The sequence below is a fragment of the Acomys russatus genome, chromosome 24 (assembly GCF_903995435.1).
Source record: "Acomys russatus chromosome 24, mAcoRus1.1, whole genome shotgun sequence".
In the NCBI taxonomy this organism is placed as follows: domain Eukaryota; kingdom Metazoa; phylum Chordata; class Mammalia; order Rodentia; family Muridae; genus Acomys; species Acomys russatus.
This window is the reverse complement of record NC_067160.1, coordinates 45,755,233-45,775,420: the sequence shown is the minus strand read 5'-3', so window position 1 is coordinate 45,775,420 and position 20,188 is coordinate 45,755,233. Positions and strand designations below refer to the sequence as shown.

General features: G+C 37.2%; 1 protein-coding gene and 1 pseudogene across 7 annotated transcripts in view; one reads left to right on the top strand and one right to left on the bottom strand.

Annotated features, from left to right (window-relative positions):
• Dennd1a (DENN domain containing 1A) overlaps positions 1 to 20,188 on the bottom strand; it is a 488,183-nt gene that overhangs the window by 360,816 nt on the left and 107,179 nt on the right. For all 7 annotated transcript variants that reach the window (XM_051166832.1, XM_051166835.1, XM_051166833.1 and 4 more), the window contains one exon: positions 1,623 to 1,666. In XM_051166832.1, the coding sequence (XP_051022789.1) occupies positions 1,623 to 1,666 (44 nt within the window). The remainder of the gene's footprint in view (positions 1 to 1,622; positions 1,667 to 20,188) is intronic.
• LOC127207587 (ribosome biogenesis protein WDR12-like) lies at positions 13,263 to 14,536 on the top strand (annotated as a pseudogene).

Here is a 20,188-nt window from a genome sequence, read left to right as displayed (position 1 = left end):
TTAAAATTTCAGATTGTTCCAGTAATTTCTTCCGAGTATTAAAATACCAGAATGATTTGTTTTCTTTATGCTTCTTAAATTTTATTTTTGCTTTACCTCAACTTTCTAGAGTTTTGTTACAAACTTACTACCTATGTAATTCCTAATGTTATACACTTTAAAAAAAAAAAATCATTTCACTCAACTTCTTTCAGAAATAGTAAGGAACTCTGTTTAAGGGACTAGATCCAGATGGTAATCATGCTGTTTTAAGTTTTCTCCTACAGAACAGTCTCTTCCTGGGTAATGCTGAGATCACAAAGATTACTTACTTACTTAAAAGATTTAAAAACAATCATTTCCTTAAGAGCTATGACTATCAGTGAGTTATGAGCAATAGTTTTTCATCCTATAGATATTAAAGATGATCAGTGAATTATGAGCAATAGGGTTTCATGCTATACATATTACTTAAAGTCCTGTAATCTTTGGATTATATCAGTTAATTGAAAGGGCTTAATCTCGTAGAAACTTAATACATGATTAAAGAAGATAAAAAAGAGGTAATGAGAGATTTTAATTTTTTTTAAATCTTATTTTAATCTTGAGGTCAGACACAAAGCAAACCAGACCACCTCTCCTGGATTCTTATATCCTAAACTTTTACTACAAAACATGCCATTGGATTGGTTAGTTTATATTCCTGGTCACACTGTCACCCTTGTTTTCAAAAAGAGTATCAGACAATTCGTTCTCTTTATGACAGGCCACAATACAAAGATGCTACCACTGCCCTGCATGTTTCTTTTCCATTACACTTACCTTCACTCAAGGACTTATAACAGAAAATCTTGAATGAATGCATCAAGAACACGCTTTGTACACAATATTCCTTGTGTGAAAGTTCTGATAAAGTTGTCAAAAATAAATTGGGATAGCATTGTTGTTAATGATGCTTTTCTAATATTTAGAAAAGTATGTCAACTTGCAAATTTGAACTAAAAATTCAATGAGCCAAATAAAGCCTTGGGGTAGAAAATGGAGCACCAATGTATAACCTGGAACCAGCTATAAGAAGCAGAGTGACATGAGACCTGCAGCACTACTATGCAAGTGCAGCCATTGTTTGCAGAGTGCTGGAACTTTGAGAGGTGATGGAATCACCTGGCAACGTCAGCAGTCTCTCCCACTGTCAGAGCCACTTTCTCCTGCCAAGCACCTTCTTATTCCAGGATGACAACAGACATCATCTCCACTGCAATCCGTTATTAATCTCCCTCCCTTTTTGGTCAGACTGTTTGACTACTTAAATATTATATTTAAAAACAAAACAAAACAAAAACTTCAGTCCACAGGCAGCTCTGAAAGAATTTCCTACTGACCTACACACAACAACACACCTAAGGTAGTGTCTCTTGCTCAGTTGCTGAGCCTAACCCTCTGGAGGAAACACCCCAAATCTAGCATTAATATGTTCAATCCTACTTCACTGTGTTTTACTTTTTGTCTTTGGTTCCTAATTACCGCTTCTATTCCTTTCTAAAACTTCATTTATCTCTTTCAGTTAAAAAGAACAGTAATAATATGTTGAACAACTCTGAAATAAATTTTGTCATGTAAAAAATTAATTACGCATTCCAAACCTGGTCACTGTAGTCCTCCGGGAATTGCCTCTGCACCTCAGGATCTGTAAATAATTGACAGATAATATTAATTGGCTTTGGATTAGTGAGCAAGCAGAGGATCACACATTAATATTTGATCAGAAGATGATAGCAGCCCTGGCAGGGGATCCAAGGGGGGCAGCTGAGGCTGCTATGTTGATGAGCACAAGGAAAGCCTCAGTAAGGCACTCCCATTGCCCTCCTCCAGAAATACAAAAAAGAAAATTTTAAAGGCCTGATGCTACTGTTAACTTTAGACTATTACCTAATGTGAACATCTTGCCAGCTGCAAATTGCCCTCAATATTTTTTTTTCCAAAGAAAATGAGTCTTAAACCTGCTTGACTTTTCTTCTCTAATCAGCAGCTTCCTTTTCATCGTTACAGATGTTGGCCTGATAAACCTTAAGTGCCAGGCAGACAAGAAAGAAAAGAATAGCAAGGGAAGAATTCTTTCAAGGAATAAATGTAAATGTCAGCACTTTGAAAAATAAACTATGTCCTTCCCTAAGTGCTTCTGAAAACAAAGCCACAACTAGAGGAAGTTTCCTTTAAAACAAAACCAGTAATTTTGGTCTGTCAGTATAAAATCATAATTAGGCTTATGTACAAACTATAAAAATACGAAGTTGAAAATACCTCTTCTGACCACCTCTGTAGTATGGAGTTACTAAAAGGGTCACTTTATTCTTCAGTCATAACTATAAGACAATGCTAAGTCTGTTAAGTCAATACAGACATTTACCAAGTAATAACTATTAGCAAGCCAACTACTTGGGAACTCATGTATCAATTCAAAAGGCAATGTTTAGTGATCTCCCATCTACAGTAATCTCACAGTATACATTGCTTGCTTTTTATTTCTGTCTTTAAAAGTTTACCTCCCTGTGAACATGAATCCTTGCAAAGGTTCAAATCTTCCAAATCACAACTAATTCTTCAGTTAGGAAAAGACCAAAAACAGGTGGGTGAGCTAAACTTACTACCTTTCAATTTTTGAAATATCTTTTTTAAAAGCATGAAAGCTATTGGATATTTTTTTTTTTAGTCCAAGATTAGCCCAAAGAACAGAGATATTCACAAAGTATTGTTTCCCCATATAGCTTTGCAACAAATGACTACTATTATGGAAAACAACAACCAATCAAATTGTAGAGTTTGGATCCTAAGCCCAATGGAGACAACTCCCACACCCTAAGGTTCAGGAGACAACGCAGAAAAGCAGGCAGGAAGACTCTAAGAACCAGAGAATCAGGGAATTTGCTGTGAGGCTGTGTCTCCTAGTAACCTCAGAAACTACACTCACTAAGTCTCACCAACATAATTGCCTAAACATGAACTGAACACACACAACAACAATAGACATGTCAAAGTGCATGAGAGAAAGACCACAATACCTCAACCCTACACAAACAATTACACACAACTAAAGAATGCTGGGAGTGGGAGAAATAGTCTTGTATCAGGAAGAGCACACCAACTGGTTATCCAACGCTAAATAGTGAGTCCTGAAAACGTACATATAAGTATCATTATGAGCAGGTTAGCCCATAAGTAACATTACTAAGCAGGTTATAATTAGGACTATATATGTATATACATGTACACATATGGATATAACAACCATTAATGAAAAAAAAAAGAGGCCATGAATTTGAAAGAAAGAAAGGGTGGGAGGGGACAGGGAACAAGTAATTAAGTTATAATCTCAAAAATAAAAGAAAATATAAAAAACGGGGAGGTGAAGACAAGTGGAAGTCTTCAACTACTGAGACTAATGGTGTGTCTAGGTTGTGCCCTGGGGGAGGTTCTAGAGTAATGCTCCCTGAAGCGCCACTGGAGGCTCACCTCTCAAACCAGAGAGAAAAGGTGTTGCCTATCTTTGACCTGCCTGCTTGAACTGAGACAGAAGGCCACAGGGTACTAGCTAAGCTGACAGGTGAAGTCTAGGTTTAATATTTCTTATCCAAATGCTTGGGACCAGAGTGTTAAAGATGTGTGAGGTTTTCATATTTTTGGAATATTTGTATAGACTTCATGGGTTGAACATTCTTAACCCAAATTGTCAACATCTGATGTTGGAGCATTTCAGATCCATACATGTTCAAACTGTCTGCAACCTAACAAAGAAAAGTGAGCAGCAAGATATGACAGCCCAACAAACCTGGTGGGTGGCAGAGATTTAAAAAAAAAAAAAAAAAAAGGAGGAGGAGGAAGTAGAAGAGGAAGAAGGAAGAGTACCATCATCACAGTGTCTATCATCCCTGAAACAAGCAAAGCTACCTAACATTTTAGTCTAGAAACAAACCCAAAAGCAGCAGCTCTACATCACTGAGAAGCACAATGGCCCAGATGGTGGGAAAGCCAGTCACCCACAACTTGCTCCTTTTCTCCCAAATGTCGTGTGATTAACATAATTCCTCAACAACAAAAAAATCATACAGATGACTTCATATTAGATCCTTACTAGCATGCCTTCTTTCTTGCACTAGTTTATGCTTCTTGGAGATCACAAAATAACAGCCGAAATAAAATCTACAGGTTTTATTTTTCTACCACCAAATTTTGAAAGGATAAACACTAGCACTCAAACTTCGTAGTATATTCTTCAAACTTTCTTGTTTAAATGTGAGACAAAGTTCTTAAATCTCTTTTTAAAACCTCTAGTAGTAAAAAACAATCTTAATGAGATATCCATTACTTTAAATATTTTAAGTGATTTTTCATATATAATCTAATAGAATTAAGAAAAATAGATGAAAGAGGATCAACCCAGTTTAACAGACTGAAAGTAAAGATGACTATGGCAGCCAAGAAGAAGGCCATACCAAGCACATTACAGCAGTACTGTTTCAACAGTTGGCAGCATAGATGCCCAAGGCTGTTCCTAAAGTCAGAGTCCCAGATTTTAATAGAACAATGTTCCAGGACAACACACTCACTATTGTTTACCACAATTCAAGCATGAGACCTTTGTTTAGTTTTCTTTAAGGCCCCAGAGATTTACAAAAAGCAAACTTCATGGGTTTTTAACATTTTCTAAAACAATTCTTTTTTTTTTTTTTTAAGCCAATGCCTTTTAAGCCCAAAGTCCGATCTATAAAGTTCCATTCAATTAGCTCAAAGATTAAGTCTGATAGTTAATAAAACTATGAAAGACATTTTGTAAAACTTAAGACAGAGACTGCAAACAATTTGTCTTAAAGCATGCATTTTGCACAAGAGGCTGCAATGTTTTTTCACATTGAGTTGATCAGGATGCCATAATGTCACCAAAATACTGACATTAGAAACATGTGAGTGACAAAGGTCCAAAGACAATCTGCTTTTCTCAAGCAACACAACACCCCGCCTTACTAACACTTTCAGCATGGCACATACAAAACATAGCACCCTGCAGTTAAGCAAACCGCCTTTAAATTTTCTGTCTGGCAGCAATCCACTTGCATGTCTGTATGTTTTTACAAGTACTCAATAGATTTCATTGCGTCAGCTGCATTTCTTTGAGTTTTAAATGGTCTGGGAACATTTTATGAAATGTTCTATATATTTATATGGAAAATAATGTACACTGGAAAACAGCAGTCTGATATTTACATATCCACTTTTTATCCACCGTCTAGTACTGTAACTTCTCATGCTCCAAAACACCTTCTCACTCAGAAGCACACCACCAAATTCAGTGTCACCAGCCAGCTAACTTTTAATGTGAACATCTGCAGACTAAAGTGCCACCATGGAAGAGGGCAAGCTAAGAATGTGCTGATGCGGGTGACCGTAAGAATAGTGTTAAGTATATGTCAGCCTTTTCCCCTGAGAACTGAGAAATAAGAACATATAACAACATACACTTTTCCTTAACCTCCTGACTTGACGACTTTCTTCTGATTCAAACTTAAAATCCAATTATATCATATCCTAGGTAAACTCTTCCTTTGTTGTTGTTTTGAGACAGGGTTACTGGATGTCTTAGAACTCACAAATTAGACCAGACTCGCCTCGAACTCACGAAGATCCGCTTGCTTCTGCCTCCTGAGTGCTGGAATTAAAGGTGTGCATCATCATACTCAGCAAAGTAACACTGTTCAATGAATTTTTTAAATTAATTACGTATTTAAAATAACTCATCAACAATGTGGAGCATCTTACAAGGGTCCACACATCTTTTAACCAAAAGGCCTAAAATAGGCTCCTGACAAAGCTCCAGGTCATTTCAGTGTGAAGAACACTGCCTTCTCCCAGAAGCATGGCTACTACAAGTCTGTCCTCACAATAACATCTTTTCTCCTAACGGCCACCATACAAAACTGTCACAGTGCAGGGCTCTCAGCAGTACAATTCCATTCCAGCAGAAAACATGGCTGTGCTGAAAATGGAGACCTTCAGAAAGAAAAGACTGGCTTTCTTAGGTCTCAACAACCCATGTTTTCTAGTCTCCAACTATACATACTTTTAAATATTTAATAAGATATACCAGATTGCCACAGGATGTTTAATTAATAGAATAAGAATTTGGCCAAGACTCACTGGAAAGGTGCTATAAATTATTTTATACAGCTCCAAAACCCTTGCATTTGCCTTAGGCTTAAAGTTCCTAGAAAACCTGGTAGACAGAGTTTTTACAACAAAAATACAAAATAAATCATAAAAGTGGCATGGTTTTGTATGAGGTCTCATTCGCACATTGGTAACTCGTATGTAAACACATACCCTTACACACAAATCATTCCATATTATTTCTGGTTCTCTCTCCTCACCCATGACTCACTGTATCTGAAGAGAAAGGCATGGCATATTTTCTAATAGATCATTGAAAAATATGCTGACTTCACTTTGTATGAAATGTATAACAAGCTATATACTAACTGTTACCAACTTCCATAACTGGGGCTCTCAGGAGGACTCTGAAAGAAGCTACCCACATGGCAGTTCACTCGGGAGCCTACACTGCTTTCACTTTTAACATACTAGAGATCAAGGCAGAAAAACTTAGATTAAATGCCTACTAAACTTACCCAATCTTTGTCTCTAGTATGTTTTAAGCTATAAAAGACAAAACACTGAACACCTTTGATTCTTATAATAATCAAGCCCCACCCTTTAAAAGACAAGGCTTTAAACACCAACTATCAGTCATATAATCTCATTGCTTGATTTCATGGAGTTTAAGATACTATCATCCTCTCCTACAATCATAAATGTTAATCCAAGCTGTAATCAGATTTAATTTTCCAGATGAGAAGATGGGAATATGCTACAAACAGGATAATCATACACTCTACCATTCATTCACTAATGGTATTTTCCAATTATATACACCAAAGTGTAGGCTAGGAAAACACTCCAAGAAGTTGTAACACATTCTCAGGAGTGCCATAATCTTTCTCTAAATATGTTTAGAAGTAAACTTTATTTTCAAAAATTCTTTGTACAATACAAAGCTAAAGTTTTCTGAGTGTGATTACAAACTAAACTGAGCCAAATAAAAAGCTTCAAAGATGGATATTCTCATTAAATCTATTAAAGCTACAAAAACTCACTATGCTTACTTTATAACCATACAATACTCAAATTATTAGTTTAGCATTTTAAGTGAACATAATTATTCTGGCAATGCACGCATTTCTATCACAGTTAAATTTTACCTATTTTTTAAAAAGTCACAATTTAAAAGGAATGTTTTAAATATTTTACACAGTTTAAAAATCAGTTTCCCTTTTCTTGACAATGAAACAGGAAGAGTTTTCTTATTTTTATGTTTTTAGTTAATAATTACTAATACTAAAATGGAAATGATCCTAAAATCTCAGAAGAGTATAAATAACCCACTAATTAGAAAAAGAATAATTCTAATTTCTTTAAATGGACCTTTATTTGGCTTCTGTGTTTCAATGGAAGTTATCACTTAAAAAAAATCTACTGCATGAAAAATCTACTGCTCTAAAACATGAAAACTAAAGACATAAAAACATTGAGCTGATTTTAGAGCATGACTCAGTTTTAGCATTTCTTCCCAACACTGAAATTTCAACTCAATTACATACTATTTCATTGCAGCCGGCCTGATAACATAGACACAGCATAGTTGGCCACTGACATCTATAATAAAGACAAATAGTGTTTCTCAATGAAGGGCAGAAAACCCACCTTGGTATAGTAAGCAATAGGAGCATTCACGTGCCGGATTCCTCCTCAGACTAACATGTTTTGCTCTTCCGACATGCCCTGCCCCAACGTGGCTATTAATGCATGAACAGCAGACACTGACCTATTGTTTTCAGCTGTTGGAGTTATGAATGTAGTACAGTTACCAATTAAATGAATCAACAACTTCTAAATGCATCAGCTGCTCTTCAAATAATGAGTCCTTTGACATCATTGAACAAAATCCAGAGAATTCATCTTGCCTTCTGGAAAATGCTAAAATATTTTAACCAGAAAATGCTACCACTTAATGATAACTTAAATCTCATAACTAACTTCCCTTACAAAAGAAATATGTCTCATCCTTAACCAAATTTACACCACATATCCCCAAAGGGATGTTCTCACTTAAAGTACCATTTCCCATATTATATTCCAGTTTCCAACCCAGGCATTTAAACTTAAATAGTTATAGTTTCTTTTTATTTCTATAATTTCTAAAATCTATCAAATTGATCACCAGCACATATAGATGAATGTTACCTTTTTAAATAGTTATAATTTCAGTTTCATGAAGGTTTTCTGTGAGCTACAATTTATTTTATTCTAGCTTGATATTGTTTTCTGCAGTATTGGGAATAGAACCTGGGGCCTCAAGCATGCAGAGCAAGTGCTCTACCACTGAGCTACAGCATCAGCCCTATCCTGTGTTTTTGAACAAATAACCAGTGTCACATTTTTATGTCATGTGAGTAACTATTTTAGACTAAAAGTACAGCTGTGTCTTTTATATTCAAAAGGTGGCATTACTACATATTGTCTTTATAGATGATATAACATCTGTGATTGTATGGGGGGAAAAAGAGACAACCTACTTATTTACTCAAAACTACTGATAGAGTACTGGCTATGTGTCAGCAGCACTGTGACAGGAATATTATTGAAATTTTCTCTTTTTTTCACCCTCAACAAAGTTATCCTTGGGGACTACCTTGTCAGTTTTATTATAATGAAAGCAATAGGTTTGCCTAGGGTTTTACTAACTTCTCCAACATTTAAAAGTCACTATGCATTTGTGGTACAAGTACTACATGTCCAGCCAGGTGATGAACAAGGCCCCCAGGAGTTAAAATTTAACAGAGCGTAACTGGAGAACATAGCACTTAACAAGCAGCTACCTTGGAGCTGAGCAAGGGCTAAAGCAGGGATTAGCCTAGGGGCATAGAGCCTTGTCCAAAAGAGAAGAGCAAAGGCTTCCTGGAAGAAAGGTAGAGAAGTAATAAAGTCTAGGTCTAGACCAACAGTCAAGCCCATGATGCCACACCCTCATTCTGAAAAGAACACAGAACAGAGCCAGAATATTTCCAGAATATTTCATGGAGTCAGGTCCCATGTTTACTTAGCTTGTTTCCCACATAAATCTTTCCTGTTACAAATAACCAACAAATAGAATAGAAAAGAATAAGCTAATTAAATACCCTGTCTCTTCAAGTGGATAAAAAGGCCTATTTCAAAACATCCAATTGAAGAAACACATTTGACTGCCATGGGCTTCCTAATATAACTTTGGTATGTAGTAAAAACAAAACAAAACAAAACAAAACAACAACAAAAACAGAATAAATATTAATTGCTAGGATATTGTTAATCCCAAAGGAGAAATAAGCAAGCATTTTAAATGACTATGGACATATAGGCATACCTCAAATTGGAAATATGGGTGTTTCTGAAGTAAACTTTTATAAACCCAATTAAAATGTTCCCATTGCTTTCTATTACTTACCTAGACTGTTATAAGTCTCTTAGAAACTGGTTTCTCTATGTTCAGTGGTTACAGATCTTCAAGCTACCATTTATTTGCCTCCAGGCATCTGTTTGCTAATGATCTGTAAACATGATGCACTAGGGACTCTCCTGATTTTCAGAAACCCTGAGGTGAATCTTTGTAAACTGAAGGTTCTTTCTGTTCATTTCTTTGCTTTTTGAGTTTCTAAACTCAGTTTTAGAAATAGAATCTGACTCAAAACATTTGCAGAACAATTATAACCCCACTAGCTACCAATGACTGGGTGCCTAGGCTGGAGGCAGTTTAACTTTGTTTAATCAAAATGACCCTGCCTGGTTTTAAAAAAAAGTTCATTGGGAGCAAATCCACAGTTAAGCAACAAGAGGCAGGATTCGGCTGGGGCCCATCAGACACTGGCTTTCTTCTTTGGCTTTATTTATTTACATCCTCCTGTTGATCTGTCTTCTCATCATTATTGTGACTCAACAATAAGACTACATCTGGACAAATAACTACAACATGTTGTCATGAAACAGGCCTTAACAGATTATGAATGAGAGCTTTCCAATTCCTCTACTTCGACTCCTTTGCCAAGTTCAGAATATAAAGAAAATGATTCCAAAATAATTAGCATCCAGTTCTAACAAATACAATATTTAAGAAATGAGTTTATTTTCAAAACTGAGAAGAATTTTAAAAGTTAGAGGTTATTCTTATATCATCAATGAAAAAACTTTTTGCTTAAATTTTTTTTAAATAAAAATGAGGCCATAAGGTAAAAAATGGTTTTCTGTTCAAGAAAATATTTCCAAGGACCCTCTAAATAACACTAAGAAACTGAGAAACTGGAGCAAACTAATGCACACAAGGTAAATAAAAGGTGTTATCCTGAGATCAGAGCTGCCACCAAGATTTTCTTGGGCACAGTGACACACCTGCAATCCCAGCACACAGGAGACTAGGGAAGGAGGACTGAGAGCTCCAGGCCAGCAAAGCTTGTCAATGACATCACCTCAAAAAGCCAAAGTGGAACAAATTTCTTCATGGAAGAATTATCTGTCCTCAGGAAAACTGTTGCCTGCCCCTAGATGTACTATCAGGAGAAGTGGTACCTAAATCTGTTGTTTTCAAAACAAGGTTTCTCTATGTAGCTCTTGCTGTCTTGGAACTTGATTTGTAGACCAGATTGGCCGGAACTCACAGAAATCTTCCTGCCTCTGCCTTCCAAAGGCTGGGATTAAAGGCGTGTGGCACCACTACTTCTTTATTCCTTCTTCCCATTTAGCTTTGTGCCTCTGTTAATTAATGAGACTACTCTAGGGAACTCATGTAAGAGAAATCATGGAGTATTTGTCTGTCTGTAACTGGTTTGTTTAATGTGATCTAATAACTTCAAGGTCTGTTTATAACATAATTAGTGACTGCTTTCCTTTTCAAAATGAACATTACTCTGCATCTATAGGCACATACATTGTCTGCCTCCTACCCCATCAACAGATGCTTGGGTTATTTTCCTTTTGCCCATTGTACATAACAAAGCTATAAATATAGATGCACAATCATCTGTCCAATGCCTACTTTCAATGCTATGGGTATATGTCCACTAGAATTATTAAGATAGAATAATAAAATTCTATCTTAAAATTTTTAACCAGCCATAGTGGCTCAGGCCTTTAATCTCAGCACTCAGTAGACAGAGGCATGTAGATCAGCCTGGTATAATAGCAAATTCCAGGCCACTAGAGCTACATAGTAAGACCCTGTCTCAAAATAAACAAACAAAATAACAATACAATTTTGAAGACCTATGATATCCTTTTCACATGCTTCAAGACCATGCTACTATAAAACTGCTGCTATCAGGAGCTAAGAGATGGGCTAAGCAGTTACAAGCACTGGCTGGTCTTCCAGAGGACCTGAGTTTGATTCCCAGCACCCACATGGGAACCCATAACCATCTGTAACTCCAGGGGATCTGACACTCTCCTCTGGCTTCTGTAAATCAAGCATGCATGTAATGCACACACATACATGCAGACAAAACACTGGTACACATAAAGTAAGGTAAACTTTTAAAAACTATCACTAATAATCTAGAATTTCAAGCCAAGCCATTATGAGCAACCGACCCAGCTTCTGTTTCTCATCTCTCAACCCCCATGTCTAACCGCTAAATCAATTTTCTTTCCTAGAATACATTGGCATGTTTTTCTTCCTTACCCTCCAAATCAGAGCCTTTGAAACTATGTACTATGACAGGGTAAAGATGTGTGCTTATATGAGTCATCATTTAGCTACACTGACACCTTTAAAATTTTTAAACACAAAGAACTGTATCCACAATCAAAAGTGCACTGGATGTTAAATAAGGCTGCCAAAGGACAAGCATAAAAATATGTGGTCAAGCAGCATATTTCACGAACATAGTTTATATAAGCATGCAGCATGCTCACATACATTTTTTCTACCCTTTTCAAAGCCCAGCATCCTCAACTCTCTAGCCTCCTTTTCAGAGAGGCCCTTCCCATTCTCAATGCTGTCCAATCCTGGCTACTTCGGGAGAAACTTCTTTGGAATTTTCTTCTCTACCCCTCCTATCCTGGCAGTAAAGTATATGTCCTCTTGTTGCCACTTCCAGCTATTCTTTCTTAATCTCCAAAATTTAAGCCTTTGCCCTAGGCTCACCAGACTATACCCCACATTGCTATTTTGTTGTCATATACTAATTCACTCTTACTTCCCAGAACCTGTGGAAACTTAACTCTGACACCATTCCCACCACAGCCATTGGTTTACTATCCACAACAGTTCTTCCAAATCCCAGGACTTTTCATTCCTTGGCTTCTTCTCCCAACAATCCTGTTCTCTATCCAACCTCATCTAACCACTCTGGTGCCCACGTAGGCTCATGGGTCAAATGCTTCATTTGGTTCATGGCTACTGATGCTTCACAAGGTGGGCCTATCTACAGAAACCAGGTCAACGTAGGTGTGCCTTTGAAGTTTAAACTGTTCCTGGTTTCTGCCTCTCTTTTCTCAGGGCCTCTTGTCCATCATGAGGTGAACAGCCTCTACTATATGTCCCCACCTCCATAAAATTTTCTGTACCCATGAGTCAAAATAAAACCTTTGTGCTTTTGTTTTCTCACAGCTACTAGAAGGAAACTAACAGACACGGCCACATTCATACTTTAAGCTTAAGCACTGCTGTGTTAAAACCCCTCAAGCAGCCTGTTGCAAATGTCCCAGTCCCTAGCCATGGCCCACTATCTTCTCTCTCTGGTTCAATGCCCCTCATCAACCCCACACGAGTGTACACTCTCACTCTTTCCACTGCTTTCATCTGCTTTGGTCCACACTATCTCCCTGCGCCAGCTTACGTTCCCTTATTACAATTATCTCTTTGATATACATCCTCTACTCTCTACGCTTCTCATCTTGTTTTCCTGGCTTGGCCAAATCCTAAACTTTGTTAAATGCAGCTTCTCGCCTGTACCTTTGTGGCTGACTGTGGCTGGAGCAAACTCGCAGCTGCACTGACAATCTCATTTTACATGTATGAGTAACTGTGAATTTCACTACAACTTAGTTAACTATGTAAGTTCAAAGGGGAGAGGGTTAGGTGGCATACTTGTCTACTTTAGGGCTCCTTGATATGTTTTTGTGGAGAAATCTCATGTGTACTTTCCACCATGGCACAACTCCAGGCACATTTCTACACTGTGAACAAGAAATATGCAGTAGATGATGTTCCTTTCTCACCTCTGCAGTTGCTGACCTTAGTAACATCATCAATAAATTGCTGAAGACCAAAAATGAGCTCCACAAACATGACAAGTTTGATTTCCTTATCAAGGGCCAGTTTCTTCGAATGTCCTTGGTCAAACACATGGAACTGGAGAACATTTCATCAAAAGAGGTTATGGAACTAGAATACATAGAAAAATACACCCCAGCCAGAGCAATGCATGCTCCATGATAACTGCACCAGCTCAGTAAAAGGGGCATAGGAAATGGATCCTGTCTGGTTCTTATGATAAGACTTCTCGGATCTGGTCATTAGAAGAAAAGTCAATAATGACGACTGTGGGACATACAGATGTTGTGAAAGATGTGGCTTGGGTGAAAAAAGACGTTTTGTCCTGTTTATTACTGAGTGCCTTAATGGATCAGACTATTCTCTTATGGGAATGGAATGCAGAAAGGATCAAAGTGAAAAGCCCAACACTACTACAGAAAGCATGCTGGGGGCGGGGGGTGTGGATTCTATAGCAGTTGATAGCTCAGGAACTAAATTTTGCAGTAGCTCCTGGGATAAGATGCTAAAGATCTGGTCTACAGTGCCTACAGATGAAGAACATGAACTGGAAATATCCACAAATTGACCAAGAAAGAATGAAAAAAAACAGAGCAATTGGAACTAACAAGAACACCTCTGGTGACACTGTCTGGCCATACAGAAGCAATTTCCTCAATACTTAGGTCAGATGCGGAAGAGATCTGCAGTGCATCTTAGGATCACACAATTTAGAGTGTGGGATGTTGAGTCTGGTGGGCTTAAGCCAACTCTGACAGGAAATAAAGTATTTAATTGCATTTCCTATTCCCCCCTTTACAAACATCTGGCATCTGGAAGCACAGTTAGGCACATTAGACTGTGGGATCCCCAAACTAAAGATGGCTCTTTGGTGTCTCTGTTCCTCACCTCACATACAGGCTGGATGACATCAGTGAAGTGGTCTCTATCCACTTCACAGCTGATCTCAGGTTCCTTAGATAACATTGTCAAGATGTGGGATACAAGAAGTTGTATGGCTCCTCTGCATGATCTAGCTGCTCATGAAGATAAAGTTCTAAGTGTCGACTGGACAGACATAGGGCTACTTCTGAGTGGAGGAGCAGACAATAAATTATACTCCTATAGATATTCTCCTCTACCACTTCCCACGTAGAGGCTTTAAAATGACTGATAAAAAAGAATTTTATCTTGTTGGAAAAAAGGGGGGGTATATGTCTTAATACCAGTTAAATAAGAGAGGTAAAGCTAGTGACAGAAAAGAATATACTGGGGTAATTTTTATCACATGTGGGGACCAGGGAGTGTGAAAAGAGATGATTCACCTTTATCGAACAAAAAAGTATAGTAAAATCAACCAGATACCAGTTCACCTATCAAGTAAAAGAAACTAGACAAATTCCAGGGAGCTAGGCATCACCAGCTTTCTTTTGTACCTATCAAATACCATGTTTCACAAGGACAGAAGACAAAACTTTTACCTAGTCCTCAAAATTCACCACCCCACCCACCAGCTTCCCACATCTTTCCAAAGCTTAGGTTAGAAAGGACTACCTGGTGTGTACTTCTCCTAATAGCTGCAGTGGTAAGGGAAAGGGCTGTCTCACAGGTGCCACTGCAGTCCTTACTGATCAGAGAAGTATACCTGTACAAGCCAACACAATTTATTTCACGATTCATGATAAAAAAAAATGCCATGTAACTACTCTATGGATCCTTTTTACATAGTATTACATTTACCATGATAATTTACATAACTAGTAGTATCAAGCAGCTAAATTCCAATTCTTTGTTCTCTTAAAAAAGAAACAGCATAGCATTTTAAATTAATGACACGCTTCTGAACACAACCCTAGCAGGCATTCTTAAGGAGGTTCATAACAGGGACATTGATAATTTACCAAATAAATTTACTGCGATCAGTTCTATTATAAAAAATCACAGGAACTATTAATGAAAGCTAATGTTAATTTACTATTTTTACCACTTCCTTCTCCAGTTATTTACTGGACCTAACTCATAGAGAGTATCATTTTTAACAGTATTCTCTGAAAATGGTATAGGGCAACCACTGTATAATTATCTCCCAGGATGCAAATTTTCAGCATTTTGTATACTTTATAGTGTATTTTACCTACACTAAAGAATGTAAACTTAATGGTCAAATAAACAAAAAAGGCATTCTTTGGTTTCAAAACTTCATTAAGCATAATAAATTCAATTAGACACAGTATGAGGTTTCCCTCAAAGCCATACAATAATAACACAAGTATTGTATTGTTCAAATATTTTCATTGTTATGCTGCTTGTCACATTTCACTCTTAATAGGAACTGACTCAAAGAGATCTTGGAACAAAAGTATCCTAACCAAGCAGCGTTCCCAAAGTGTCATGCTAAGAAAACACCACTCCCCGATTCACACAATTCAAACAATCAACTCTCAGACAATCATGTCTTTATTATTAGAACAAAGCACACTACTTTTCTGTGCCCAAGTGATGCTACCTTTAAAAAAAAAAAAAAAATTAAAGGAAAGATAAAGATGCAAATACCTGGCATAACATCAATAGCAATAATACACTTTAAAAAGTGATCAATTACATAGTATTCACTGAATGATAGTTTTGTGAATCTAACAATAATGTAGCTTTACTAAAAGCAAACACATTAAAATTCCTTAAAGGAATCTCTAATGCCTTCACTTAAAATTAAAACTAAAATCAATTTAACCTATAAAAGCCAACTCAAACCTCAAAAAAAAAAAAAAAAGATTATGGCTAAGCAGGAAATTAAATAATAATCAAAGTGAAGGTACAAGTAAACAGTACTTTAATAACAAAAGAACAAGCAGCTATATTGTTTAAAATTATTCCTTCAAGATACTATTGCTCTCCTGCAACTTCAAAACAACTGATTTTATACTATCTAAGCCTTGACTACAGATGTGCCTTTTGTCTTTAAACCAACAGGAACCATTGACCAGCATGAGCACAATTCCTAACTAAATAATCAGCAAATGTGTAAAGTTCAAAACCACCCCTTCAAGCACATCTGACCTGCCTCGATAAATTCACATGACTACAAATAACTGTAGGAGATTATCAAAAAGTCAACGATGGCAAACAGGTTTTGTTCTGCAGACCAGGAGTAACTTCTGATATATCACCCTCTCCCCTGCCTCCAAAAAAAAGAGGGACGGGGCAGTTTTAACTTATTAAGTCACACTAACTAACAGACCTTACTCTCCCTTGTTATATAAAACCCTTAAACTGGAGGTTTAGCTTTTCAGGGCAACATAGCAATCTGTACATATACTAAAATCAAAGCTGCTATAACTTAAGAACAGGAATGTTAGGACCATCTGTTCAAAGAAAAGAGAAAAGAAAAGCAAGTTGCCCAGGACCTCTGTGGCACTGGGCCCCAAAGGGTATAGTAATGTCCATTTCCATCTTCATAGTCTCCCCTACACTGGCAACCAGCATTATATACTTCAAGCTGGAGAGATCTGGCTTAGGGGCTCACTGTTTTCTTCTTAGTTACAGCTGTTAAGGGACACAGCTAAGACTAGATTCCAAGGTTGTATGACTCCGAAGTCCAAGCTTCATCTTCACCAAGTTCCCTTCACCCCACCCAATATAGACTTTATGGACTATCCAAAGAAGTTAAATGCCATGGAAATATTTTACAAATTTGTATGCTGTCCCTCTAAAACTAAGAATGTTTGAACAATCTGAAGCAGAAAAAATTATCTGGCCTCCAACACTACCCTTAGGGTCTCTCTGTATATATAGCCCTGGCAGTGCTAGAACTTACTATGTAGCCCAGGCTGGCCCTGAACTCACAGAGATCTGCCTGCTTCTTCCTCCCAGTGCAGGGAATAAAGGCGTGCACCACCACTCTTGGCTCATTTCAACACTCTTGGATGCAGCCAAATATCACATAATTTTGAGTTTGCAAAAGCACTTTTGTATTTTTTAAAGTGTGCTTTAGAATTCATGAAATCCTCACAAAACCCAGCAGAAAGGTGAAGGGAACAGAGTGGCTATATCAACACAGAAAAAGAAGTACTCTAAACTCACATTGTAAGTACCACCAGTTCCACCAATACACCTTCTCAGGGCAAAATCATAGCTCTGAAGCTTTTTGTCTTTTTGTTGCTCAAACTCAGGACCTAATTCATGCTAGACAAGCACACTAGCACTAAGCTAAGCCTTGTTCCTGGCCCTTAGCATGAGACAACCAAGAGACAACTAACTGATCTCTCCTGGGATCCTCTCTCAAAGTTGAAAGGAGATGGCCATTCTTAGCTACATGGACTCCAGTAAGAGAATAGAGCTGTATCCAGGATTCTCCAGCCTCTCTTTATACTCCTAGGGATAACAGCATTGACACCTTAAATATAAGATGTTCTCCAACACCACGAACCAAGTTTCACAAACAAAATTTATGCCCTGGTCTTTGTCCCTTGTAATTGGGAATTGCTATCACCTTCCCTATAATTGCTTTGCTATGAAAGATTATTAAACTCTATGCCAAAAACAACAGGAAATATAAGATTGCAAGGGGATTTCAGCACCAAGATAACAAATACTTAACAACCTGGCCTAGCCTGGCCATGCACATAATGGGAGGTTTGAGGAAGAAGATCCTCCTACCTGAAGAGCTGTAACTTAGTGCTAATTATCCACATCCACAGCAGAACTGAAATACAAACTAGCCAGGTTGTTACAGTGTGTGTGTGTGTGTGTGTGTGTGTGTGTGTACATGTGTACATGTGCATGTGTGCGTGAGTGCATGCATGCACATGCACGTGCATAAACATGCTACAGTTTACGCGTAGAGGTCAAAGGACAACTTAAACAACTTGGTTCTCTCCTTCCATCATGTAGGACCTGGGAATCAAACTCAGGTCCCTAGGCACCTTTTACTAGCTAAACCACCTCATCAACCCCACATTTTTAATATATTATAATTTTATATCTAAATGACTACTTCCTCTCAATCTAATAATTTTAGCAAGTCAATGAATTTATTTTAATGTTAAACTATTTTCAAAGTCCCCTCTTTAAATTTTTGAAAAACTTTAGAATGTTGATTTGTTTCTCCTTTTATTTTAGGAGAAATATAATGAGTACAGCCTTCTAGAACATAATTCAGCTTACACACTAAAGGTCCTAGGAATGTGCTGACCCTTTGACCAAGTAATTCAATTTCTAGAAATATGCTATAAAGAAATGCTAATAAATGTGCATAATAATGGCCATTATAATACTGTTTACCAATATTTGCACAACCTAACTGTCTTAGAATAAATTGACAAAATAATGCTGCATCTACATAAGAAACTATAGTATAGCCATTAAAAATCATATCACAGAACAGATGTCCCCAAACTGTGGTCCCTAAGCCAGTAGATTTGGCATTGCCCAAAAATGCCTATAAAAAATGTAAATAATTAAGCTCACAGCAGAGCTACTTAAACTCTGGTTCTAGGGTCTAACAAGGTATACGTTAACACATTCACCATTTGTCATGCACATTAAAGTTTTAGAACATTACAAAATGATATTTAACAGTCATCTATGAAACTACTTTTTCATTCCAAAAATTATTAAAACTACTAGTATATAATCCTCCACCTCTTTTTAAAAAAATTACTCACTATATGAACACATCCACACATGCATTTACACTAACACACACAGAACCTTCACTATCTTAACTCTGACCATCAGAACAGAAAATAAAACAAATGTTTGGGTGAGTCTTTCACAAATTCAACTTCTTGCTAGTTGTAATCCAAAATTCAGGAAATGAATACTATGGATTCAGTGACACAGTGGCCTGGCTACTTAACCTCAAAAGACAACGTGATTCAGACAACAAGAAGTGCTTGATATGCAATCAGGCTAAGTACACTTGTGATTACATAGTCATTATCATCAAAAGCTAGGGCTAGCATTAGAAACTATTTTCATTTTTTTGTGTGTGTGTAAGTTTAACAAGTAACACACACTTACTTTAAATTGAAATTTAAAAGATTTTAAACAAAAAATTCCTGTCAAGCACATGGAATGAAATTGATCATGAAAAGCAAAAAAGTGATTTTTCTAATTGGGTCGGTGAACCAGCAAGATGACTCATTGGGTGAAAGTATTTGCCTTACTCTCAGTGCAAATCTGACAGCGCGAGTTTGACTTCCAGAACTTACCTTAGGGAAAGTATGGAAGTTGTCCTCTGTTCGCTACATATGCACTGGGCCATACACCCCTTCTCCCCAATAATAAAATAACACATTTAACAGTTGAGTATAAAAGTGAGAAACAAGAAGAACCGAGGCACACAGGGGCTCCAGGGTATCAGATACTACCCCAGTGGAGAATCTTCAAAGATGTCACCAGCTAGTCTTATCACATGCCCCTTCTCCCATCAGACTGACCTCCTGACTGACTTTGAACATTAGGATGCAGAAGACATCATACTGGGTCCCTTCAGGTCCTAAGCCATTAGCAACTGACAGTTTCTGCTTCTGTCCTTTACTCTTGCTGCCACAGACTTCTAAATGAAGAAAGAGCATATAGTCCATTAAAGACCCAACAAGATGCTACCTAGGTGAAGTTAAGAGACACCCAAGTGAAACCATATTGAACACACCAGCTTTTGATGAATAAATGACCCTATCCAACACTGCATGAAACAGAACTATCTAGGGAAGAAGAAGAAGAAAAAAAAAAAAAAAACCCACAAACAGGAAAAATAGTAAACAATTATGTGAAGATTTTGTTGTTGTTGTTGTTGTTTTCCATACTTTACAGTGATAA